Here is a 26,700-nt window from a genome sequence, read left to right on the forward strand (position 1 = left end):
ATTGGCAAACCATTTATCCTTGTCAGTACCAAAGGAATTGTAAAGAGAACAGTTTGCAGAATATGGACAACAATGTTGGGGTTTTAAGGGTTAATGAAGCACATGGAACTCAAGAATAGGTCTCACACTGGTTTGCTGTTCTACAAACGCGAGTATCCCATTAGCTACCAGCTACTTTTCACAAAGAAAATACTTCACTTTCTCCAGAAGATACTTGTGACTTCTCCTCGGTGCTATACCCTTAACACGCTACACGTGCCTACAAGTCACGACTTGGGAGATTGACGGTGTCTTGCATCCTGCTCTTTCTTCCTTTCGTTCTGTCCGCCACTCTTGGAATGGGATCTTGGTCTTCTCCGTTTCGCTTTGTTAGAATCCTCGGGGGAATTGGGCTTTTCGGCTCTTGCGCTCTTTGCACGGTCTTGATTGGTTTTCTGGGGTCCTCTCTTTTCAGGCTTTTTCTTGGTTTCCTGTGGTGCTCCCTTTCCAGGTTCTCTCTTGGTTTCCTCTGGTGCTCTCTTTTCAGGGTCTTTCTTGGTTTCCTGCGGTGCTCTCTTTTCAGGGTCTTTCTTGGTCTCCTGTGGTGCTCTCTTCTCAGGGTCTTTCTTGGCCTCCTGTGGTGCTCTCTTTTCAGGGTCTTTCTTGGTCTCCTGTGGTGCTCTCTTTTCAGGGTCTTTCCTGGTTTCCTGTAGTGCTCTCTTTTCAGGGTCTTTCTTGGTCTCCTGTGGTGCTCTCTTTTCAGGGTCTTTCTTGGTCTCCTGTGGTGCTCTCTTTTCAGGGTCTTTCTTGGTCTCCTGTGGTGCTCTCTTTCCAGGCTCTTTCTTACTTGAAGATGACTCTTTGTGTTTATTCGAAGACAGTGTGGACTCGGCACCCCGGCGAGGATCGTCCCCGGGGGATTGACTCGGTCTTTCTTCAGAACGCTCGGATGTAGGCTTTTGGGGTGTTGCCAGTTGAGTTGGCTCAGTATCACGGCTAGAATCGACTTTTGAAGATTTATTCGATTTTCCTTCAGAGCGTTCAGATCCAGGCCTAGTGTTCTTATTTGACCCGGCATCACGGCGAGGGAGGTCCCTAGAAGATTCACTCGGTTTTTCTTCGGGGCGTTCAGATCTCGGCCTTTTAGGCGAAGAAATTTGATTTGAATCAGGGCCTCGGCCAAAAGAATCTCTTGAAGAGTCAGTCGGTTTTACTTTGGAGCGTTCATATCCAAGCTTTTTGGGAGTAGAATTTTTAATTGACTCGGCACCGTGGCAAGGACCTTCTCTAGAGGATCCACTCGGTTTTTCTTCGGCGCGTTCAGATCCAGGTCTTTTGGGTGAAGACGAACGAGAATCCTTTGAAGGATCAAATTTGAAATCGACGCGATTCTTCTGACGTTGATTTTGCACCTGAGTATTCTTTGTTTCTTCTGTGCCACCATCCCCGGTTTTCTCCTGCTTGTTTCGAGGACTCTCAATAACTTCGTTTTGCCTTTGTGTCTTAGCCTTTCTTCCACGACCGCCACTCCTAGCGTTCTTTTTCCTGGGGGCATCTGCCTGCGTAGCGGAAGTTTCAATGGGTTCTTCTTGTTCCTCAGCTCTCTTTCGCTCACCTTTGTCTACTGTAGTCGCATTTGCCTCCGATTTATCTTTCAAAGTAACCTCCCGGTTAGATAAATGTTGCTCCTCTGTGCTCACCCTTCTGGAAGCCACTTTAATGTGCCCTTGGGTCGACGAAGCCGTTCCATTGGGCTTTTCAGAAAAACTTTCTGTACTATCAACTTTATCCACCATCATTCCTTCATCCTTTTTTCTAATCAAATTGTCGGTAACAGTTGTACATGTTTCCTCTTTTACTGTTAAATCGGTGTCTTGGAAGGAAGCAATCGCATCATCTGATTCTTGAACTTCAGTGTGCCCACTGGGATTCAATTCCTTTACAGGCATTGGAGCTGAGCAACTGCTTTGCAATTCAGCTGTAGCGTTGCCTTCCCATAGGCTCTTCACTTTGCTCAGCTTGGATAACAACTGGTGTTCTTCTAGTGTCTTAGCAGCTTTCAAATTCTTTGGAGCCATGCGCAGGTCCTTAGACTGACATAAAATGGGAAATATGTTTCAAAAATACGAGAAAGGGAAAGGGCACAATTGCAAGAATACGTTAGACCGTGGAAGAAGAGATCAATTAAGATCTTCATCCGGCACTACCGCTTCCTAAAAGTAAGGGAGGCTGAACCAATCATCAGATTCTGAAACGTTCAATCCACTAAAAATTTCAAATAATAGAAAGAAGTCTCTCAGACATCTTTACAACTATCGAACGCAGAAATGTAAATTATAACCAAAATGCAACTTGACAATGGTAGCAAAGTTTCCAAAGAAAATGCAAAATGCAGTTATTCCACAGTTACACGAGCATTACTAGGTGCGCCTAACAAAGGAAAATTAATATATTTTCAAATACGTCTACGAAATATTTCATGTCGGAACAAAGAATCTCGATACAACAAGCAAGATCACTGAGCACTGAGTACATACCTAAAACTCATCATTTGCAGGGGGATTCGTTGGGGGAATGTCTTCATTCTTTACCTCTTCTTCAGCAGCCCGGAAGAGGCTGATAAACTGTTCTCCTGTCTAAACATCCAGTACACCACATTAACCATACAGTTCTCGACAATGAAAGAAAAATACAGTAGCGAAACGTAAAAAAAAACAACCGATCACCACCAGAGATGAAAAAGGGTTACATGGAAACTACGACTCGTCCTCGAGTTAACGCGTCGTGATGGTAAAAATTAGCATTAACTGCAACAGCTTAGATTTTGATTCCAAGAAAAGTCCCAGTAAACATCTACATTGGTTGTATGTAATATGGGGAGCATACAACCACTAGCCTACAAAAACAGCTGAACTTTGCTCTTTAACATCTCTTCACCCAGTGCACAAAAAAAGCTGACTCAACAACGATTTTTTGGTATATATGTTTAAAAGGACAGTAACACAATAACTAGTAGTAATCGAACCGGTATGGCCAATATGGTGCACTGACCATGTGTGTTCCGATGGTATGCTGGAAACTGTTTCCTTGTGGCTGTGGCATACTCTGTCCAACAGGGGACCGTGAAGAAACACCATGATGAAATTGAGTCTGTTGTGGAGGAGAACTAACAGGTAAGGGGGTTTGCTGTGGAGGATTGCCAGGACGAAATTGAGTCTGTTGTGTACGAGAACAAACAAGTAAGGGGGTTTGCTGTGGAGAATTGCCAGGACGAAATTGAGTCTGTTGTGAAGGAGAACCAACAGGAACATGGGTTTGCTGTGGAGGAGTGCCAGGAAGAAATTGAGTCTGTTGTGGAGGAGAACCAACAGGAATATGGGTTTGCTGTGGAGGAGTACCAGGCAGAAATTGAGGGTGTTGTGGAGGAGAACCAACAGGAACATGGGTTCGCTGTGGAGGAGTTCCAGGAAGAAATTGAGTCTGTTTTGTAGGAGAACCAACAGGAATATGGGTTCGCTGTGGAAAAGTTCGAGGAAGAAATTGAGTCTGTTGTGGAGGAGAACCAACAGGGAAGGGGGTTTGCTGTGGAGAGGTACCAGGCAGAAATTGAGGGTGTTGTGGAGGGGTGCCAGGAGGAAACTGGGTCTGGCGTGGTGTGAGAGTGGGAGAAACACCTTCAGGAAAAGGAGGATGCCTCACTGGATGCGAAGCAAACTGCTGCCTTCCTACTATTGCTGGATCTTCGTAGCTGGTCGCATTAGGGGGTGGGCTGTTTGGTCCCAAAGGCCAATTAGCAAATCTTGAAATATTTGGGGGGCTGTGGGGAAGCATGCGCTGGTTGTGCTCCAAAAGGTGATGGAATCCACGGAGAGCGGAGGCGGGATGATCCATTAGAAAGTTTTCTGCAGGACCACTCCACTGTCGCTTTGGCTGTTGAACCCTTTGAACTTCAGGTGACAAAGGATAAGGAACAAGTGGCCTCACAGGTGCAGTATGGGGAAACTGCATGATCCCACCCTGTTGCCTCAGCCACATGTCATGTTGACCAGGAGAAACTAAAAACGGAGCAATTTGGGGGTGGAACATGCTTACTGGATGCCGTGGTGGAGTTTCCATACGAATAGTCTGACCTTGTAAGATAATGGGTGATGGTGCATTTACAGAGGGAGACTGTGGGAGATCATCAGGTAACAGCTGTGGGGATACTTCACCAGACACCTGAGACATCCCGCCTAGGTTGTGAAAGCCGGGAGGTGGTTCCATTTCTCCAGAGTGACTGGATTGTATTGATGAAGAAGTATGTACTCTTGACGTTGCTGTATTACTGACACCCTCGTCCTTTGACCCTGGTAAAACCGCAGGTGGTATGACGCCTGCTGAGTCATCTACATTTATTTCTTCGTCACCCTTCTCATTCTTAACATCCAAGATGTGGCTTGTCTGTATGGGTTGGGACATGCCCTCTTTTGATTCCACCAAAGTCTCGTTAGTAGCTGAATGCACACTTGGAAAGCTCTGCAGAAGAGTATCGTCAGGTGTTTTCATATTTGGTATTTCAGATAGTTTATCAGCGACTCCTCTCGACTCGATGCTCCTGCTCTCCTTTGGAGACGAAAGATCTTGTGAATCTGGTTGAGATTTTAAGAGAGATGTTACATCCGAAGCGTTAGCACCTTTGCGAGATGAAGTCGATGGCAGATGCATACTGTCGTCAACATTCTTGTTTTGTCCCTCTTTGCCTGTTGCAGAAGCAGATCTTGGACGTACGGAGCCTGCACCAAAGGGCATCTGTTTCACGTTCATTTTCTCGCCTGCTTCTTTCCCCGATTTCCTTTCCTCCTGTTCCTTCCTTTGCTCTGCATGTCGGTTGGCCTTAGAGAGAGGACAATCTTTTGCAATATGGCCTATTTTACCACACACGCGACATTTCCTGTCACTTGGAGTTTCAAAGCCATCTGTAAGATGGTAAACATCAAAGAAGTACCGCTGCAAGAACTCTTTTGGTATATCACATCGTGGAATTCCAAAGCGTTCACGTCCTCTGATAAACGTGGTCAGAATACACTTCGCGATCTTCTTTGTCACATCCGCGCCCAAGTTGTGGTCCAGATTGAAAGGGTCTGCAAAGCAAGTCGTGCGCAAGTGAAGAAGGCTTTCGTTTTATTCAACAGGAGTAACTATTAAAGTACACCAAAAGTCACAAATTACAAAACTCAATAGAGCGCTCAATTCCAAGTTAATTCAATTACTGTCGGCCACCGAATATTTTCATAGCTAATAACTTGGCTCCTTCGGAGTTTCTTAGCACAAATTGTAAACAAAAGGTATCATAAGAATGAGGGATGAGTTTTGGCGGGAAGTTTGCTTGTGTTGGAAAAAGTGCATTTTAAATGCTACTCTTATCTCAAAACGAGGCTGTAAAGTGTAAAAAGCTTAACAAGATAATTGGCCACACCTTTCTTCTGAGTTGATTCTACAATCGAATGTGAGGAGTCTTGATTCGTGTTCTCAAGTAAAAAAGTAAAGAATAATAACACCTTACCCTCAATTGCAAACACGTGTTTGGTCCACATTTTTTCAAATTTGGTCAGCTTTTCTGTCCTTCTGCAACAAACCACGTCATGCTGGAAGTCAAACTCTTCGGTATAATATTTCAAAAAGCCATACCACAAGAGACCCACACTGAAACTGTTCCTTTCCTTTGGATTCCAGGCACTTCTCTAAGAATACAAAGAAATAAGAACAATAGATTCAAGTGGTTCCTAATATAACGGCACGCATTCCTCTTTATGGATGTCTACAAAGGGATACATAGGTGATGGCAGGCAGTGTTATCCTATCAATAACTACTTCTTAACAAAAAAATGTATCATTATATTTCATCTGTTCGTTCTGTTTTAATTCTACTTCAGTGCGATACCTGAAAACTGGCTTGTGAGTGTTTCTTACTAAAATCTCGGTGCATTTACCCAATAAACCAGCAATTATGTAACTTTTATCAGAAAGAACATTGGCAGTAGGGAAAACAATACAGATGCTTATAAATTAAAGTCGGCGCTACGAGGAGTTTTCAGAGCTGAAGGGGTGCCACTGGGCTATAAATCCAATCTTCCTCCATTACAGTACAGTACAGCAAAGAAGTTCTACCACCTACAATTTTCTTCTCGTCACTCAGAAACCAGCAATTCCATCCCTCGATGATCTTCTCAGGCGGTTTGTCATCCTTGTGGAGGGCCTGTAGCACTGGAATGACTGGAGGTTTGCACTGTTGCAGATAGTGAAGGAGCATGAGTATGTAGGCGTACGATGACAGCCTGCCCTTTGAAGCGTGTCCGATGTCACACACCTGAAGGGGAATGAGACGGAAACCACATTACTTGTAGACTTTAACATTACCATCTTACAGACCTCGGACTAAGCCTAAGATTTGGCAGGTAATAACTCGGGACAAGTTATCCTTGGGATGCATTTAAACCCAATGGGCGAATATAATGAACGAGTTCTGAAATTTAAGCGATTGATCTTTCCCAATTTGCTCCATAACTTTACTACATAAAACCAAAAACAAAACCAAAGCGAATGAAAAACCAAACTCAGTTACTAGAGGGCTGATAATACCACCACGGCCAAACGTTAGGCCTTTACACCCAAACTTCAGTACGCATGTTCTCCTCTCTGTACATTTCCTAAGGTGTTGACAGGGAGAATTTTGTTCAACAGTCAAGAGCTTCTTTAGTTGGTGATCATTTCCTTCTCGTGACATTAATGTGTGCTAGTTACCCTTAGATGTTAAAGGGTTAAGTCCCTTAAAGTTACTTCACGACCTGATAGTTCATTGTCTTTAAGCTGCATACCTTGGCAAAGACCTTAACAGTATAACCCAGAGTTGCCACACGATCATCCAGTTTAGCGTAAGTAGCAAGCATCTTTGTGTTCTCCAATGCGAGTGTGTTATATAAACTTATATCAGCCTCAAGTTTACAACTGCGAAGGAAGAGCTTCACAATGGGAACTTTTGCTGTGGTGTAAGCCAGCACATTGCCACAGTCTCTGTGTTTCCTCAGAAGCTTTTCAAGGCTACGGATTACCTCTAAACAATCCACTTCTTCTTTGACACGGCCTTCCAGCGTCATGGAAATATCAATGTCACTGTTGCGAAAACCAAAGCCATTTTTGGAGGAACCCAACAAAAACAGTCGTGCTTCTGGAGGAAAAGACAACAGCAGCTTTACAAAATCAGTTTCTGAGTAATTCAAACAAAACAACCGGACAGCCGTGCGGAGGGTCGAGGGTCCAAACCCCAGACCGGACCAACACTCGGAGTCTTAAGGACATTGCACTGCCTTTGCTTTGACATCCACCACTGGTTAGAAATTCTATTCTTCCAGAATAAGGACGACAAACCGTAGGTCCCGTCCCCTGTATCGTCTTTGTACTAGTTAGCAGGGGATGTCAAAGAACTCACGCACTCCTTGCAATGAGTAGGGAGAGTAGCTCCCGATGTTGTGGTCTGGCCTTGTTAAATTCTTCATACAGGCCCCTATTTAAAACAGCTTTAAAGCTAAACTAGGCCAGCCTGTCTTAAGTTCGCTAATAAGTAAATGGTTTACCTGGATACTGCCCTTTAATGTAGCTTTCCAAATTCCTTAACACCTTCTCTCTGTTGGATACTTCTGATTTTTCGAATTCAAAATCAGCTACAAAAATATAAAAGTTTGAGAATATTGGAGTGGTGAGTTGGCTGTGAAATAAGATGTACCATAAGTGCAAGGTATATACAAACATACTTGTCGAGAAATCATACGAACATGAAGATATGGCCGGTTTAAACACTTATAGCAAGTACATGAACAGGTTTAATTTCTGTGCTTGTCTTTAGAGAGACTCCCGACTACCTTATAAGTCACTTCAAAAAAAAGCTGAAAATGTTTGGGAAAGCGTAGTGCTAAACTAACTAATAAGGGTAAAACACTAAACCTCCAACTGATTAGTTGTGCATCTTCCCTAATTGCCTGTATACACGTGTATACAGGCATTAAAACAAAAGCGTATCGTGAAAGATTAACAAGGAGTTTTGTTGGAAGTACACACCTCTACAAGTCTGGCAAACAAAATCTAACACTTTAGCAAACATTGGCGTCATTGGCGGTAGTGCTATCAGAGGTGGCTTCTGCAAATGTGGGCACCGATCCTTGACATGACCATCCTCTTTGCAAAAGCAACAGGTTTTAACTGGTTTACTGCTTCCTTGGAAAATCTTGGTATCAAATCTGTAAACAATGTCTTTACTTTTGTCTGCAACACCACACGCTTGTTCCTCTGAGTCAATTTTGGAGTTTCTGTTATCGTCCTCTATAGATCCACTCAAACTTATTTCAACTTCAATTTCCGCGTCATCTTGAGCCTTGCTTTTTGAGCTAGAACCTTTCTTTTTGGTTTGTCTTTGAGAGGAACCTCCATCTTCGCAGTCATTGCTAGAAACATCCATAGAGCGCATTTGTTTGGTCAGAAGATCCAAGTCATCCATTTGAAAAATATCCTCGTCAATAGCAGCGGCTTTGCTCTCCTGCTTCTTAGTTTTCACTGATTTACTGTCGTTCTTCTTGTGGGGTGGTTTAGAACTTGTATTTTGTATCTCCGTATTTGACCCTTCCAAGAAAAACAAATCGACAAAGATGTTAACAATGAAACAATAGAAGACTTGTCAGGTTAACACTACCTTATTTAGGTCCAAACATTTACATGTTCAAAGCAGTTTTTTTCCTCAAATTATTATTCCTTTCATTATTTATTTAAATTACATACAACACGCACATATAGAAGACACAACAGCACTACTTACTACCTTCACCTCGTAAAAAAAGGCAATAATAACGAAAAATAGGTTACTGTGCGATAGATGTCCTTCCCTGGGGTGGGATGGGTGGGTTAGTACATTAATTGTAAAGCGCTGTTGATCTGTCATTGTAAATAGCGCTCTATAAGAAATAAATTATTAGTATTATTTAATTATTATTATCACCAAACAACAAGGGGATCTTACAAAACTATTATCAATCAAGCTATTTTGAATACCAATTTTTCTATAATTTTTTATATATATATATATATATATATATATATATATATACAATGACTTTAATATTTCTGTTTGATTTGAATTTCATCCTTTTTTTTTTGCAGATATTTTTAACATTAGGGTACTCAACGAATCATTAAGTTAAGCAGGCTTTAAAAACCCTTCCAACCTGATGGAAAATCCCTCTAATTATGACAATGACAATAATTGTGCTCCTTACAACATCCCCACATCGAATAAAACCTGTCCTTCCACCAAACATCAAACATTACCATAAAAAGCTCTTCAAATGGTTAAACGAACAACAAAAGTACGCAGAAAATGTCCACGTCAGTTTTCAATGCTGCCCACTCCAAAGGAGAAAAAGGAAAATTCAAAATACTACTTTAAAAATAAAAGAGAAACCGTTTAACTATTGAAACTACTTAAGGCTTCAGAACTCTCCCCCGTCTCTCTCTTCAAAATGCAATGCAAATGGTTAAACGGCTTCTATTTTATTCATTTGGGGTGGGTGGCATAGCAGTTGTGAAAAATCCCTTTCGTTTAAATTTCAAATTACAATTTCTTTTTTCCCCTTCCCCCTTTATATTCGTTATGAATTCGAAAATCTCTTTCGCTTAAATTTCAAATTACAATTTTTCTTTTACCCTCCCCCCTTTGTATTCACATTTTGAATGCGCGCGTGATCTCATAAATTAGCCAATCACGTCAAAAACTCCAAAATTGACATTGAAAACTGACGTAGACATTTTTCGCGTAATTTTGTTGTTCTTTTACGGTGTCGTTTTAGGTTGTATTAGTTTTGTCCACGCAAATTTGTTACCCCCTTGCTTGGAATTTTAAGAAGTTTCGGAGTTTTTATTTTAGCCAACTGTTATGGTTCAATCAACAAGATCAATGCGTATTTTCTACGGAGTTTGGACTCAAGCCTCTTTTTTCGTAAAAATACTCATAAACGGCAAGGTCTTATTGGCAGCGGTTAACCGCCGGTAACTGGCTTTAGCCCCTTTCACTCCCGAGGTCTCTTTAGTAATTCTCCATACTGTCTGCCACACAATTCTTATGATACTAAGTTTGGAGAATTTAGTATTGGATCAACTACTGACATTTTTCTTTATTCTCATCACTTGTCTGCTTGGTATTGTGTTGATATTGTAAGGAGAAATTCTGTCTTGATCAATCATGGGAGTTACAAGGTTAATAAAACCCCTGTACAGTAATGGTTTAATTAGACAGAGGAACACGATTACGTGTAATAATTATTCCACATAGATGATCATCACTTACCATTTTGTGGCGAGGATGTAAAATATCTAAAGCTGTTCTTCCAGCAAGTAAGAAGGTATTCGTATGCTGGAAGAAAAGGAAAACAGTCATCTATTTGATGTAATAACAGTAATAGTAATAATAATAATAATAATAATAATAATAATAATAATGATAATAATAGTTATATTTTATTAAACTTTAAAACTATGTCCATAATTTACAGAAACATTTGAAGTAAGAATTAAGCACTCTATTAAGAAAAAATAATGAAAAGATACAGTCACTGTGTCAATAACGATTTCCCAAATACATTCCTAGTGGCTAAGATGCAATCAGTAGTTCTTGAAGGGAGTCAGGGGTTTTAAATCAAGTCATAACAGAAGAAATATTATCTGTTTCTGATAATAAAAGAAACAAGTGAGTTCTCATATTCCTAACAAAACAAAGATTCATTTGGGCAGGCTCTAATATTTTCGATCTGTAAATCAAAATCTATCTGTCGTCTTGTGGATCTTGAGCCTCTCAACCTCTTAAGCATAGGATCGCAGGGCGTAAGATGGCGAAAGACACTTTAGCTCTTATCCACGAAATTTCGCTTGAGCAACTTTCTCCCTTCTTATTTGCAACCAGCTCCGCAAGGTCCGCTGTGGTATTTGACACACTCATCCGCGATTCCACCTGTGGTCGGGAAAACTAGGGAAGTGAATTTCCCCTGTTCGATCTCCATTACTCTTTCTGTATACTACCTACTTCGTTTTGATCTCATGCTTCTTTTAGATCTGCTCTGGAGTCAAATCTCATCAAGAGTCTGCATTGGGGTGACACGCACGAACGTCAAAGAATGCAGATCTCTGTCTTTCCCAAAATCCTCCAGCATGAATATCAAAACAGGCATCAGGGACTTTCTTAACGCCATAATTTAATGTCTCCACAGTGAACTTCTGAAGGACCGGCTCTACTTCCACATAATTACAGACCATCCTTAGCATCTCTGCTTCCAAGTCGCGCAGTTCGTTATGGCGTTGGATGGTAATCAAGCCCGCCGTGCTGACACACCATTGCGTGATACGTGGAACTTACTAAATTGTACTTAGTTGCCAAGCCTTTGATTTGGCTGAAGGTGACCTTGTTGTTATAGAGACTAGTATCTAAATAAAATGATAACAGAGTAATTTACGTTTGAAAGGCAGCAACGTTTGTATGATGACAAGGTCACCCTTAGCCTCACTCCTGTTCAAAGGCTTAGCAACCAAGCAAACAAAAGTAAAATTGACTCAAAGGTTTAGCAATCAAGCACACAAATGTAAAATTGACTGTAGAAACCGAATAACAATATAACAGCAGTTATGGTTACCGTGCACCTTTAGGGGTGTCTCGCATACAAGCGATGTAGCGCGTCCGGTTTAAACAGTAGATATCTAAACCCCGGTATCAAATTAAAGCTTATAGGACTGGCTATCAGACTAAACCAAAAATTTTGAAAAAAAATGAATTGTCGAATTTTTCACAACTTCTAAATGCGAGCGCCCGAATCACCTTTTAAGAGCTACAAGTCAAAGGGAATTTATTCGATTGCTCTCAAATTTTGACAGTAGCTACTCTTACATATAATCAACAAAAACGTTTCTCCGAATTTTTTATTTCTGAATACTTTCTTTTCAAGAGCGATTTTTCTACGATCACTCCACATTTTTCAATCCTATTTAAAAAATGTTCTGTGACTTTTCACTGAAATTGAATATGGCAAATCGCTGACACGTTTTTTAGCGCTTTGGCCCCGGAAACGGAGGAACACATTAAATAAGCGAAAAACAAAATTCGCTTTGACACGTCACGTTCAAAAGGTGATCGGGCGCTCGCATTTAGAAGTTGTGAAAAATTCGACAATTAATTTTTTTTCAAAAGTTTTGGTATAGTCTGATAGCCGGTCCCATAAGCTATAATTTGATAGTGGGGTTTAGATATCTACAGTTTAGACTGGACGCGCTACATCGCTTGCACGCGAGACACCCCTGAAGGTGCACGGTAACCTTAAAGCTAACTAAAAAAAAGGCAGAGCTAAAAAGGTCATACCTCTGTCGCTACTTAATGACGAAGCAACGTTCCGCTTGGTAGAAAAAGGATCTATATATTAAACAAAGAAAACATTAAAGATTACCTTATACTTCTTACTAACTACGCTCAAGGTCTGTACTGTAAACTACAGATGAAGTTTTTCTGCTAGCATTTAAAAAGGGTAAAAGAGAATAGCCAATTGCAAATTGGTCCAAAGCATACAAAGTAGGAAGACTTGCTGTTTGGCAAGAGTAAAGAAGAACAGTGCTGTTGTACGGCTTAAGAACAATTTTAAATGCAGGCGCTAAGAAAACGTATGATGATCTGATACCAAGTTTTCCGTACTAACATCTTAAGACTTGAATGACAGACAGTAAGGGCAATTACTAATGAGATCCTAGGAGTGAAAACGTTCAGAGGGGACCTATGTGATTGTGTTTCCTTGTGCTGCTTATAGCTAACCAATCAAAGTTCTGAACAAGATAATTAACGTATGATGATAATGATAGCATCAATGCAATCATTACAGCAAAGATGTTGTACGTATTCCCTGATTCTTGTATTCAAGTCAATTGACGGGAAAGCCCCACAATATATTTCTAGTTTTTTCAAACCGAGAACCACTAGATGTAACTTAAGAAGTAATGGTACGAATGTAGAGTATCATAATTATAATAGTTCTTTTGCACATAACTCGTTCTCCTACATTGTATCTCAATAATGGAATAATTAGTTCTTATTAACCGAGTGGGAGGTCTGTATGGGAGAATCTTGACCGAGGTCGCCAGTACAGACCAAACGCAGTAAGGTCTGTACCAGCGACCGAGGTCAAGATTCTCCCATACGGACCGACCTAGCTCTGTTAATAAGATCTTTATTATATGAATATGTCTTATATGCCAATTTTTTATATTCTTTGTACCTTTTTTTTCTAGACCGGTCTACTTTGCCGGTATAGATGGGAAAATCTAGACTGCTCTCAATATTGATTTCAGCCAATCAAATTCGTGAATTCGGTAGTTCCCAGTCCTTGTGAGACATATTATAACTTGAAAAACTAAATCAAACAAATCAAGTCTATCTCCAAATTTCAAAGGAGATTAAGTCATACTGATTTTACAGGTGGCTTCTGTCACTCCTGCCTATGAATTTGATTGATCATTTTTATTCCTATATACTTTTCATAGTCTAACACAATTATATACTTTATCATATAAGGGGAAAAACTACTGAATTGTGATTGGTCAAGACAGAGGGCATTTTTTCTTAATTTTTGTAATTGCCCCGGGAAAAATTACTTGAAAATGATTGGCTGAAAATCGCTTAGCAACTGCTGCCAAGGTAAAGAAATTTCTATTTGTTTTGTAACAATGGCGTCACGTTTTGCGCGAGATCAGTAAGAAAACATTTTGCCCCTTATATTATAAACAAGTAATCACATGGTTCCTCGTAAAATTAAGGATTAATATCACTTGTGTTTTCGGAAGTTGCAGTAATTGCCCTCGTCGCTGCGCGACTCGGGCAATTTCAGCAACTTCCGAAAACACAAGTGATATTAATCCTTAATTTTACTCGGCCCCGTGCGATTACCTATACCTATTAGGATCCTCACATATTAATTTTTATATATTATCTTATATGGATTACGTTTTATTTTTTAATAATATTCTTACTTATTTCTTTGTTTTTTTCTTGTCGTGTGTTTTATACATGACCCTTGTTGCTCAGAAAATGGGACGACCACTTACGTCATCAACAATAAATAAATTATTACAGTTATACATCATTACATCACATCTGAAATGGTAAGAATACCTTTCATTGCTATCCTACGATGACCCCATTTTTTATCTTCTCTTTTGACAGGCCTTGGATCTTTGATGGAAATCACCAGATTTGGAAGGTCAAAATCAATACCGTAAAACCTGAGAATTAAAATAAGCCCATTTTAATCATAATCTCTAGAAGCCAACTGTTAAGAAGAGCAGAAATATATCTGGACTGTCAGAGTGCAGACGGTAAGATTACAAATCTGGAATCAATCCTGGGCCAAGTTGCTGCGTTGTGTTCTTGGGGGAAGGCTCTCCACTATTACAGTGCCTCTCCCCCCCCCCCCCTGGGGTATAAATTGGCACCAGCAACCTTTCTTAGGAAACTGGGAAAAGGCGGGGGGGGGGGGGGTAGGTAACCTGTAATGGATAACCACTCCTTCCAAGTGAAGCAACAATACCCTAATTGCTTCATGGTATGGAAACCCAGGCAAGCTCTGACTACGTAAGTGGTACTAAGCTTGAGAGCAGATTAACCCTTCTTCTAATTGGGAAGGACACCAATACTGACCATCAACTTTGTTGAATTTTGTCTCTTCATTTTCTTTGGCTGAGGGTCCAGAACTAACCTGGACATATAGGTCTGCTCATGGGTGATATCTTCTTTACAGCTGTAGCTAAGTATTACTTTTTTAAGGTTAGCTTTGGCCAGTTCCAAAATTTAAATGTTTGTGATAAAAGTAACATGTTACTTGGAAACAATACAGTATGTAACGTTTTGAAACTCTATTCTTACCTAAAAAGCTGATACCACAGTGTTCCAATCTCTTCTTGATTCTCGCTAACAAAGTTTCCAGTGGCTTTTTGGTTATCTTCATCAATTGCCTGGAAAAAAAATCCCTAGTATTCAGTAACATCCAACACAGATTGAAAAATTAGGAAGATACATAAAAAGAATGCAAGGAAATTGTACCAGTTCAGAACTTTGAATGAAAGGGGTAAGTTTCTAAAGAAACTCTCCATTTGCTCTGACAAAGGGCTAACACTAGAAACATCAGCCTAGAAATTCTTTTACAGTGGCCAATTTTGAACTCAATCAACTCAGTTGATAACTAAAGACAAACCTGTCTTGTTCAGAACTTTGATTGGTTAACTATAGGCAGCACAAGGAAACACGATCACATAGGTCCCCTTTTAATCTTTTCACTCCAAGGATCACATTAGTAATTCTCCTTACTGCCTGTCATACAAGTCTTAAGATGTTAGTATGGAAAATTTGGTATTGGATCAACTACACTGTATCAATCCAGCCTCCTAACTGACATTTTTCTTTATGGTCATCACTAGAATGTCTCTCTTGATCAGTCATGGGAATTAAAGGTTTAAAATTTTGTCTTGACTGCCGGACATACAAGGACCAACTTTACTGTTTTCAAGCCCATTCATGTTTGATTATGTTCTTCTTTGTTCCAAGCACATTCACATAATTTTTAAACAGACAAGTATATCATTTAAACTACCTTGGATTTGGTTTAGCCTTAGACTCAGTTTAGCCTTGAATAATTTAAAACTACCACAAAAATGGACTCACCTCTTGTGGTACCCATGTGGGAAGAACTGGGGGCTTTGTCACCTGTAGGAACTGAATCACCATCAGAGCTATCGAATATCCTGGTAAGCCTCCCTCTGATTGACAGTCAATGCTACAAATCTAACATAAGAAAAAACAGAGTACAATGGCTAGGTAACCAAACTTACAATGAACCAATGTTAAAATTTGGAATTAAAGAGTAAAAGCCAAATAAGTGAAAAAGGAGAATGATATCAAGCATTCTCACCCTTGCCCAGTAACGTAGACCCACAACCAACTTGTGGACACGAGAATCAGCATCACAATACTTCTTCAACAAGCAGCTAGTCATGAAAGCCTTAAGGAAATGATCAGTTACTCATAGATTAATTGTAAGTCTGATTAAACTGATCATCTCTGAGTAGTTTGAAAGTAGATAAAAAAACAGTAAAAACAACAAAATAATTATAGTTTAAATCTATAACAATTAACCTGGCTCAGAATAAATTTTTTTTTTGGTGCCCTGTTTCTTTCAAGTTCCCCTTAGGTTTTAATTTTTTACAAAGTACATGTCTACAAGTTGAGGCTTAGAGAAAGAGAAATATGTTTTTCTTCTTGTCATGAGCATGGGACAAAAAAAAAATCTGACTTCCCATGAGGAATTGAACCTCAGACCTTCAGATTATGTGCTCCAACACCATTATGAAGTTGATACATAACATGGGTCCTGCATACTGCTAGGATTGGCAATGTTGATAGCCTCAAGTTTTGTAAATAAAAGAAGGATGGTACGTTTTGAGCTCAGTAAATAAATAGAGAAAGATCTTTTTTGTCTTGTCATGAGTGTGGAACAAAGAAAAAACTCTGAGTCATGAGGAATCCAACCTTAGACCTATGGATTAAGTGCTCCAGTGCTCTACCACAGAGCCACAAAGATTCTACGATAAGCAAGGCCCATTAAGAAGTTGATAAGTTGAGGCTTATTTAAAATCTTGAATCAAATGTATTGTTCCCTATGATTTCCAGATTAATAATATACATGAAAAAATTTCTCAGTTGTGATTGGTTAAGATGAATGCGGTTTTCAGTTAATTCAATGCAGAAGAGAGTTAATTCAGTGCAGAAGAGGGTTAATTCAGTGCAAAGAAAGAAACAAACCAGACATTCTGATTGGTCAGTATGATTGGTCAGTGTCAATGTCAAGGTCAATGTCACTTGCAGGGTTTGAATAAATTATTTTTGCACATGATGCACGCGCTTTTCTTCTGCATAGTTATGAGAGGCTACCTCGTATTTTTTCATGTATATTATTAATACCTAATCACATGATTTTTTCGTGCAATTTGGAATAAATAAGCCCTTGTAAATTTTTTCGAAGACCACAAATTGCACTCGCCCTACCGGCTCATGCAATTTTTAGTCTTTGAAAAAATTTACTTGTGCTTATTTTGTTCCAAATTGCACTCGAAATCATGTGATTACCTATACGAAGATGTATGATATCACGCACTTGTGAATAAAAATAACTTTTTCTGATTTGTTTTTCATTAGTGACTTTCAGCAATTGCCACAGAGATTTGCCTTTCAAAAGCAGGAAAGAGGTGAGGGAAAAAAAAACCACCTAGAATAGAAACATTAGCACAGGTTATGAAGTGGAATGCACCTGGAAAACTTAAAAAATTCAGAGTGAATTTACAAGATGCAGAAAAATTTCAACATGTTTCTTTGGAAAGAAAATACATAAAAATGGTTAAAATGTAGCTACAACATACTGTAAAGTTGCTACTGTTAATGGAAAAAAAAAAAAAAAAACTCCTGTTCATAAATATATTTACATTGCACTGTGTATTTTCAGAGAAATCAGACCATGCCATTGTACAGGACATATTCTGAAGAAGTATTATGCAGAAATAAATGCTACAAATTTACAATTATACTAATAAATTATATAATACTCACAGATATATTTCCGGGGCTGAGTTCACAAAGAAGCCCACTAAACAGAAAGTTTCATCATTAACCCATTGATCAAAATATTCAGCGGCAAGAGGCAATTTTAAAATGTAAAAAATTAAATACTCAGACAAAAAAGAATAGATCTACATGCCTGAAACATTGGTAGTATAATGACAGACTTAGAATTATTTTAACAACATCAACAAACATAGTTTTATTTCAACACTATACTATATACATTTACTTAATTAAGGTGAAGAAAACATGTAGGCTGTGTTCAGAAAGCAACAAAGATGTACATGAAATGTGTTGTTAACCAAGCAAGGTGCTTGGATATTGGCCTTTTATAGGCCAAGATAAAGTCCCGGGCCCAGTTGTATAAAGTGCAGATAATGCCATCCGAAGGATAAATTGCCATCCAGTAGATAAGTAATAGCAGAACATTCTGCACTATCCACCATATAAAGATTTATCCACTTGATAGCCTTATCCAACCTTTGAACAACTGGGGCCAGGTCCATAAAAATGAACAAATTAAAACAAAAAGGTAAAAAGAGCAAGATTTCACTTTTAAATAAGAATCAAGAGTGACTTGTTTACTCTCAAGTGCAGAGGAAGAAAGCCAACTGTGATGGTGGGTATGATGGTGCATTTGACAATTAAAAAAATATTAATAGTGATTTGTTAGGTTTCATTTGCATTTATTTAATTTTTTACAGCAAAGTAGGCAATCCTGAGGGTGCAAGATGGGCCGATCTTGCCTACTCAGGTAGCCAATCAGAACACAGGATTTGCTTGATATTGAACATAGGGGTTGTTAGCTATAAAACAATTGTCATTATAGAAAAATTTTTTCATGGTTAATACCTTGAAAGATGTTTGAACAATATCCGGGGTACCTTGGCATCAAAGTCACTTTTCACATCACAGTATAATTTGTCTAAAATAGAGGTGCATAGGTTACTATAAGAATTTGTGATTGGTTTAAGGGAAGGATGCTTTTCAATGGAGTATCATAGAAGCCAAGCCAAAGTAATCAAAATGGGCAATCAGAATAAAGGAATATACTCTACAGACTGGGCCAATGAAAACTCAAGGTAAAAACAAGACATTTGCCTAAAGCGTGGGAAAATGCATGCGAACATAGCATGACTAGGTTTAGTTTTGCATCTGATTGGCTGAGAGGTAAGAATATTGTAAAGTCTGTTTATGAGCCAAGTGGCCCATCAGGCCAGAGCTTAACTCCAGTTTCCACAGCATGAAGTGACTAGGGTACTTCTACTCCCCCCATGGATGGAATGCTACTCACTTCCATTGCAGGGTTACCCCCCAGCATTAAATATGCTGGTACCCATTTAAAAAACCTGGGTAAAGAGAGGCACTGTGAGTGTAAAGTGTCTTGCCCAAGAACACAACACGATGTCCCCAGCCAGGGCTCGAACCCAGACCACTTGATCCTGAGCTGAGCACACCTAAACCATGAGGCCACCATGTCTCCCTATTGGTTGAGAGACAGGTGTGAATTTTTTGCACTAATTACAAAGTGAAGTAGAGCAAACCCAATGCAATCCTGGATTTAACTTTCAACACTCAATTGAACACTGCTCTTAAGTTTGTGCATGGATAATTTCAGAGTAACAAATTAAAGCTACATCCAAGTTGTGTGATCATTCAAGTTCCAGATGACTTTTTACCATAGTTGAAAAGTAATTCAGACATATATTTGACCTAGTATTGCAAAATTTGCTTACAGTAAGTTGTTAGGCACACAGCAAAATACTATTTCCAGCCTTTTTCCCAACCTTATTTTCATTTTTCAGACAAAAGGCTATGAGTCACATCACATGATCTGAGTGGATACCTGTTTTCAATGGTTTTGGTCTCAACATTACAAGGTCACCTATTAAATTGATAATGTGGAGGCACGGTGGCCTCATGGTTAGTGCGCTCGACTCCGGATCGAGTAGTCCAGGTTCGTGCCCCAGCTGGTACATTGTGTTGTGTTCTTGGGCAAGACACTTTCCTCTCACAGTGCCTCTCTTCACCCAGGTGTATAAATGGGTACCGGCAAATTTAATGCTGGGGGATAACCCTGCGATGGACTAGCATTCCATCCTGGGAGGAGTAGAAATACTCCTAGTCGCCTCATGCTACAGAAACCGGAGTTAAGCACCAGCGTAATGGGCCACTAGGCTCGTAAACAGACTTTACTTTTTTACTACTAAATTGATAAAATGTTTTACACAATCTTTTTTTGATTGTTATGTCTTAAAAAAGATCTCACCTAGCAAGTAAGCAGTTGTAGCCGCTTGCTCAAAAACAAACAAACAAACAAAAAACAGAAACAACAAAGAAACAATGAGAGCATTTTGCCTCACCGTCTTTTTGAAATAGCTCCAACATTGACAGGAGAACATGAGGCACATTGAGCTGTACGTGAAAAAATTAAAAAAAAAAATCATTACCAGCAACATTATGCTTTTCATGCTGCTTTTCTTCTGAAACTTATAGGGGAATGTTCTGTACCTGTAGTAATCAAGGCTTTCTTTTACTCTTTTAGAGGTAATAATTCCCAGTTTTGATTTGAATGCAAACTTCTCCTTAAAAAATTTCAAAACATCATTCAGTAATACATGTAGGATGATGCTGGGCTCGACACTAACAGTAGCCCACCAGCCACAGACTAGTAGAAATTCACTTTTGGCCAGTGGTTTTCAATTTCCACTAGCCAGTTTGGCTAGTAAACAGACTGAAATTGTTATAACATCTAAAAACATCTAAGACGTCACAAGCCACTTGGCTAGTAAGTTGAAAAATTAGTGACACACCCTGATGGTGGGATGGGTATGCCATAATCAGTGATGCGAAACAAGTAAATATGGACCATAGGAGATAAATACTGACATCCATGTGAATATGAAAAGAACAAAACAATTATAGAAAATTACATTGTAAACAATTTTTCTTTAGGTCACTTGTAATCTGCTCTTGTTTCTTTTCATTGTTCATTAGGGTCAGTTTGTTAATTTTTTCGTTTTTCATCAAGTTTAGATTTAAAAGTCAGTCTTGCCAACAAGATAAATTCTTAAAACAGGTGCTACGCCTCTTCCTCTTTCCCAGTCAAGTTTTCTCAGATTTCCAGGAAATCCTGAGGTCAAGAAACCTTACAGAAAACTACCCACAATGCCTTTTGGGATTGTCATGTGCACTTTTGTGCTTTTTTCCAACAACTTTTTTCCGCAAACAATTGTAAAAAAACTTCATGCATCCTGAGTTTTTGATTGAAGAACACTGTGGCACACAAAACCTTGCAAAGTAATTGGTTAAATGACCATTGCCAGCTCCCATACACAACCCAAGAAAGCAATGATAACACTACCTCATCTGGAATGACAAGATCAAGATTCACATCGCTGTCCTTCAGACCAAATCCAGTGAGGGAAGATCCATAAGGTAACACTCTACATTCTTTTCACAAAGGTTCAAAATATAGTACATTTTAAAATTAATAAAAGATTTAATTAATACATTATTTGTGTGGGATCAACACCCCTGTAGATCCAGAGCCAAAATTACACTTACCCTGCCAGTATAATGAAATAATGGAAGACACAAATGCACAACAATACTCTGAAAGCTTTTCCCAGCTGTTAAACAATGCACACTCAAAAAAAGTTGCTGGGAAACTTGTTCAAGCAAAACTTTGAAAGGTAGTGAATGAAGTATAAACAAAGAAATGAACAGTATAGAACAAAGTTTCAATCAACATGGACATTACCTGGAAACTTAGTGCACACAGCCTTATGGACATCTTTTGCTACCTCATCCCTCAAAGGTATATCTTTATCAGGGGACAATCCATGGTGTAAGAAAACAGAGTCAAGAAGCTTGCTCAGAGCCAAAGTTTGATGTTTGGAAGGTGGGGTAATCCGTGCGAGTGAAAAAAACTCTCCTTTGGTCTATAAGCAAAAACAAACAGGTAGAAAAATTCAGTGCACAAGAAAGATGTCCAATGTTTGTTACAAGTTTAGATCAAGATAAATCTGACTTTCCAATGAAGAATTAAAACTCGGATCTTCTAATTTTCATAGTCAGATACTCCATCAACTCAGAGGCTAAAGTACTCCTACTGGTACTGGGTCGAGTTGTTGAAAGGTGGGTTAAGATAACCCAGGGTTAATGTGAAATACGATTTCAGATCTGAAAGCTTTAGAAGAAATTTCAGTTTAATTCCATTTGTCTACAATTTGGTTATTAAATGCTCTTAAAAGAATTGGGAAAATTATCCCAAAATGGCTTTTGAACTGAGAAATATAGAAACCTGGATTAAAATTTAACCCTGGGTTAGCGCTAATCGGCTTTCGAACAACTGGACCCTGGACTGTACTGTGTTGTTTGATAGCTAAAGGTACATACTGTGATTGACATGTTCTGTATACTTCTTTAAAAAAAAGTGACATTGAATATAAATGCTGACATTGCATTTTTAGTTAACTTTATGTTATAGAGTTCCCACACATAAGGCACCAGCTTCTCTTGGAACAGGAGTCATGCATCACTAGCCAGTCAAGTGTTTTGACTATTCCACACAAGCTTGAACCTTTATGTTTAGATTGAAGCTTTTTGCTTTTTTAAGACTTAACTGCATGTCTTTTTGGTTTTATCAGGCCATTGTCACAAGTCCTAAGTTTACAGGTTAAGTTAAGTTAACTGCCTCCTCGTTAGCTCAATGGATAGAGCACTGGACTGTTGAGCGGGAGGTCAAGGGTTCGAGCCCGGCCGGACCAACACTCAAGGTCTTAAAATTACTGAGGAGAATGTGCTACCTTTCTATAATATCAGGAAATGGATAGACATTCTTAGACTAGTCTTCTCGGATAAGGACGAATAAACTGTAGGTCCCACCTCCTGCAGGGTTGGGGTAGGAGACATTAATTTCCCATGCACGAGATCCCTGTGTGGTGGATGTCCTCCCCCAGGGTGGGATGGGTGGGTACTAGGGCCTGCAGTAATTGGCGCAAGCTGTTGCGGGGTCCCTGCCTGTCGGCAAAGCTAATAAATTAAAATTAAATTACAGGGGGTTCAACAGAGGACATTCTAACCCAGAGTCACAGTAACACCAAAGTTACAACAGCTCAATTTAGCCATCGAGAGTGTCATGCTCTAATGAACAGTTCCTTATCTCCAGTTACATTGAGACTATCCTGAATGGAGACCGAGATGGTACAAATATATTCTGAGCTTTCTCTAAAATTGGAGGAAAAAATTTCAAATGTTTCTTCCATGGTGTGATGTGGTGGCTAGACTGGATTCAAACATACAACCTTCTGATTTTGCACTCAGATCTTGTTATCTTAAATAGATTTGATTCACCAAAATACACCTGATCAACTGTGTACATGTCTCTGGTCAGAGAACACAATCATGTTTCTCACCTTCTTTGCTCTCTTGTGACCCTTGGTTCTCACATGTTCTTGACACCTTTTTAAACCTGCCAATTTTAGTTCGCATAGCTCACAGTAAAAGGGACCCTCCGAGCCCTCATTTGGCTCCTAGAATGTGTCATGTACAGATACAAGAAGTCATAATTTTCTCCAATAATTAAAACACTCATAAACAATTCATTTTCACTGATATGGTTCAAATTTTCCTTGGTTCAAATATTCACAAACTTGTTCCATTTTTATTTGCCTTTGTTTATAGCTATACAATATTTGAACTCCACTTGCATGCCATATAAATAAAACACCCCATAAGACTCCAAAAGACATCTGAAACTTTGAGCCAAAATTGTTTTCCCTTGGATTTCCCTCATACATTTTACTGCAATAGTATTATACCCTTGGTAACTTGATCTCTCCGTAACTCAATCCTCCTGCTAACAACAAGGACCCTGACTATAAAAGGGATAGCTCCTCCCCCGTCTTGTAACGCAATCTTTGCTTCCATGGCTAATCGAAGATGGCCGACTAATGGAAGGTGAAGGGGGAAAAAGAGATTTGTACACGATGACCGATATCCTTGTCTTGTTTCAATTGATTTCCACTTGAAAATGTTTTTATTGACGATTAAAAAGGGACGAATGGAGAAATACTGATCTTCATTTGCAAAACTCAAAAAATTAGGCTATCGCAATTTGAATTTCGCGCTCCTAACGGCTCCTCCTATCGCGAGATGGTCGTACTGGCCCTCTGACTCCCCTCCGTTTGCCTCAACTTCTTGAGCCGTCGATATCATTGACTAGAGGATCTCAGTACTGTGACATGCTCAGAGAGAGTGGTTTTCATGTACATATATGTACATTTGAGTAAGTAAATGTGTGTACGTGTATGTTGCGTGTATGTGTATGTGGCGACATAACTCATCTTACACTTCGAATTGATCCATTTTACGGTTGCTACGGTCGCGCACTAACTAGTCTTTAGCTTTAAAATTGCATTTTATTTTGCCATGGCGGATTTTCCATCAAAAAAAGCCAAAATAGCGGCGCGAGGTCTACGAGTCCGAGTCTACGAGTCCGAGTCTACGAGTCCAGTTATACACTGGAGCTGGCGGTCGAGCCCGGAATGGAAGAGCGATTGGAAAGCGTGAAGACAAGAATTCAGCGGTTGAAGGAACGCCTTCATTTAGCGAGTCGAACACCGATGGCAAATGTTATTTTGATGGAACGACTCTTAGACTTATTCGAATGGTCTGAACAAAGAGGTATGGTAAGTGAAAGTCACTCCTCTTTGTTTACATCTTGCTCGTTCGCTCAGGCTTCTCATCTCGCCAGCGAAGCGGCCACCCAAACCGACATAAACGGGTCCAATTTTTTTATCGCACGTTTGGAGATATGGGGAGAAAAAGCCTCGAAAAAGGAAAAAAAAATAGAGCGAACTTCGAGAATAGGTCCCTTTGAAAGGAACATAGTTTTCTAAGTATTTTGACACGGCACTATGTAGGATATTTTTTGCCTGAACATTTTAGACGCGCGTTGCAACGAGAAGCCTATTTCACTAGCTACTTATGAAAAGGTCGAGGTTTTCAATAGTTCTTGAGGCCCGTTCAGGCAATATAGCCGATGATAATTTGTTTTCCATCGGATTTCAGTCATCCAGACATGTTTCCAATCCGTGACCGAAATTATTTTATATGAGCACCCACGGGATTCGTATTTCAACACCACATATTCCGTTGGAGAAACTGCGCGCGATTCAAATAAAAATTCTATCCAACGTGATCTCTTGTTTAATTGCAGAGGAGTTCTTGTATAAGTGTCACATGAAATCCCGTAGACAAAACGTCGAAGAAACTAACCACTTTATTACAACAACACAAATCCGGTATGAGAAGAGGATTTTTGTGAAAGATAATAAAGGTCATAAAAGCTAGTCCTCACCGCTAGCCCTCTGGCCGTTTGCCTTCCTTACAGAAATGACATCGCAAGCGGGTGTACATTCCGTGGAGCCAACTGAGTGGAGCCGATCATCTTTTCTTTGCCGTAAACGAAAATGGCAAAATTCGTAGAAGTTTGAGATATGCACTGGCTGCAAGTGACCTTTCGGTTACAATAGTTTTGCCGATATCGCACGGTCACGGACTGGTTGATGTCGACAGTTCGGTGTCAGGGGTGAAATGACTGACGGCTTGCCCAGGGCAAATGTCCTTTTATAGTCAGGGTCCTTGTTTAATGCTTTTTTTATTTCACTTCCAGTCATCCTCTGTATATTTTTACTGTTGATAACTAAAACCACATCAAACCATGCCTATCAATATGTGACAAATAGAAACAAAGAGCATACACAGCGGTTTGAGTGATTTCTGTGGTAGTTTAGCATTCTATTTTCACTCAACTTCTCAAGGATTGAATTTCATTAAAATGTAAACTGAATGAATCGAAAAAAAAGTAAACACCAATAACTTGAACTTCAAATAACTCAAACCTTCTTCAATTTCCTTACAGGTGCAAGTTATTGGGACTCAACTAATTTAGAGAAGTCTTACAGTAGGTGTCACAAAGCAAAAAGAGGATAATGGAAACGAGATCAGTCTGTTCAAGAAATTCACACATACTCTTTCCTTTTTCACTGGTATGACACACAAAAACAAACTTTAGAACCTATTGGACAACTAAAGGTCTTTTTAAGTACAACTTAGGTTGATACTGTACTTTATATCAAATTTCCCTCTATATCACATCAAACCAAATCGCTGGTACACACCTTTACTTTGTCATCTTTCACAATAAAATGTTGAGACTCCAGCTCTCCTATTATCTTTAACAAATCTTCTAGACTTCTCTGATTTTCATTTGATTCTTCATTCCCCTGCAAGAGAACAATCGTTATGACATGCAAACAAATAACTTGAAGTACCACCCATTCGCAACTCTGGCCACTTTGTGCATGAAAGTGCCACTGAAACCTTTGAATCTCAGCCCTCCTTGCAGGGTGAGATTGAAAAGTACAGGTGTAAGAATGCATTGTTACCTGTCTGAATAAAAAATTTACTTGCCTTGAAAAACTGATTGGAATTATTTTTCAGCCCTATACTGGTGGAGAGGTTAGGTTGGTTAAGAAAAAAGAAGCCTATTCACCAGGGTTAACACTAACTTTTCAACTTACTAGCCAAGTGACCACTGAAAATTTAGATGTTACAACAATTTCAGTTTGTTTACTAGCCAAACTGGCTAGTGGAAATCCAAAACTACCAGCCAAAACTGAATTTCTACCAGTTTGTGGCTAGTTGGCTATCATTTGTCTTGAGCCCTGCTTCAACCTAAATATAACCTCTACTTTACTTTACTTTATTCAAAGAGGGAAGCGCAATAACCTGTTACAGTTTTCTAACCTGCGGCCCTCAACCCACCCATCCCACTCCAGGGGAGGACATCCATCATGCCGTACTCTCATGTGTGGGAAATTAACGTCTCCTACTCCCAACACTGCAGGAGACGGGACCTCCATTTATTCGTCCCTATCCGAGAAGACTAGAATATCTAACTATTTCTTTCTATTTCTTATTAAATAGTGCTTTACTGC

At 39.4% G+C, this 26,700-nt stretch overlaps 1 protein-coding gene across 1 annotated transcript in view; it reads right to left on the bottom strand.

The window, feature by feature from the left end:
- Nucleotides 1-1,933: 1,933 nt before the first annotated feature.
- Nucleotides 1,934-26,700, bottom strand: part of LOC111335410 (terminal uridylyltransferase 7-like) — a 28,536-nt gene continuing 3,769 nt past the window's right edge. Inside the window, exons 3-23 of the mRNA XM_088738469.1 lie at nucleotides 25,882-25,986; nucleotides 23,113-23,229; nucleotides 21,456-21,636; nucleotides 21,057-21,145; nucleotides 20,056-20,107; nucleotides 18,545-18,617; nucleotides 17,681-17,717; nucleotides 15,990-16,079; nucleotides 15,743-15,862; nucleotides 14,948-15,036; nucleotides 14,198-14,307; nucleotides 12,401-12,451; nucleotides 10,346-10,411; nucleotides 8,071-8,628; nucleotides 7,590-7,676; nucleotides 6,834-7,183; nucleotides 6,134-6,325; nucleotides 5,522-5,699; nucleotides 3,031-5,099; nucleotides 2,517-2,615; nucleotides 1,934-2,072 (exon numbers count right to left, since the gene is read on the bottom strand). Coding sequence (XP_088594595.1) covers nucleotides 2,517-2,615; nucleotides 3,031-5,099; nucleotides 5,522-5,699; nucleotides 6,134-6,325; nucleotides 6,834-7,183; nucleotides 7,590-7,676; nucleotides 8,071-8,628; nucleotides 10,346-10,411; nucleotides 12,401-12,451; nucleotides 14,198-14,307; nucleotides 14,948-15,036; nucleotides 15,743-15,862; nucleotides 15,990-16,079; nucleotides 17,681-17,717; nucleotides 18,545-18,617; nucleotides 20,056-20,107; nucleotides 21,057-21,145; nucleotides 21,456-21,636; nucleotides 23,113-23,229; nucleotides 25,882-25,986 — 4,713 coding nt within the window. The 3' untranslated portion in view covers nucleotides 1,934-2,072. The remainder of the gene's footprint in view (nucleotides 2,073-2,516; nucleotides 2,616-3,030; nucleotides 5,100-5,521; nucleotides 5,700-6,133; nucleotides 6,326-6,833; nucleotides 7,184-7,589; nucleotides 7,677-8,070; nucleotides 8,629-10,345; nucleotides 10,412-12,400; nucleotides 12,452-14,197; nucleotides 14,308-14,947; nucleotides 15,037-15,742; nucleotides 15,863-15,989; nucleotides 16,080-17,680; nucleotides 17,718-18,544; nucleotides 18,618-20,055; nucleotides 20,108-21,056; nucleotides 21,146-21,455; nucleotides 21,637-23,112; nucleotides 23,230-25,881; nucleotides 25,987-26,700) is intronic.

This window comes from Stylophora pistillata, chromosome 11 (genome assembly GCF_964205215.1).
Source record: "Stylophora pistillata chromosome 11, jaStyPist1.2, whole genome shotgun sequence".
NCBI classification, from domain to species: domain Eukaryota; kingdom Metazoa; phylum Cnidaria; class Anthozoa; order Scleractinia; family Pocilloporidae; genus Stylophora; species Stylophora pistillata.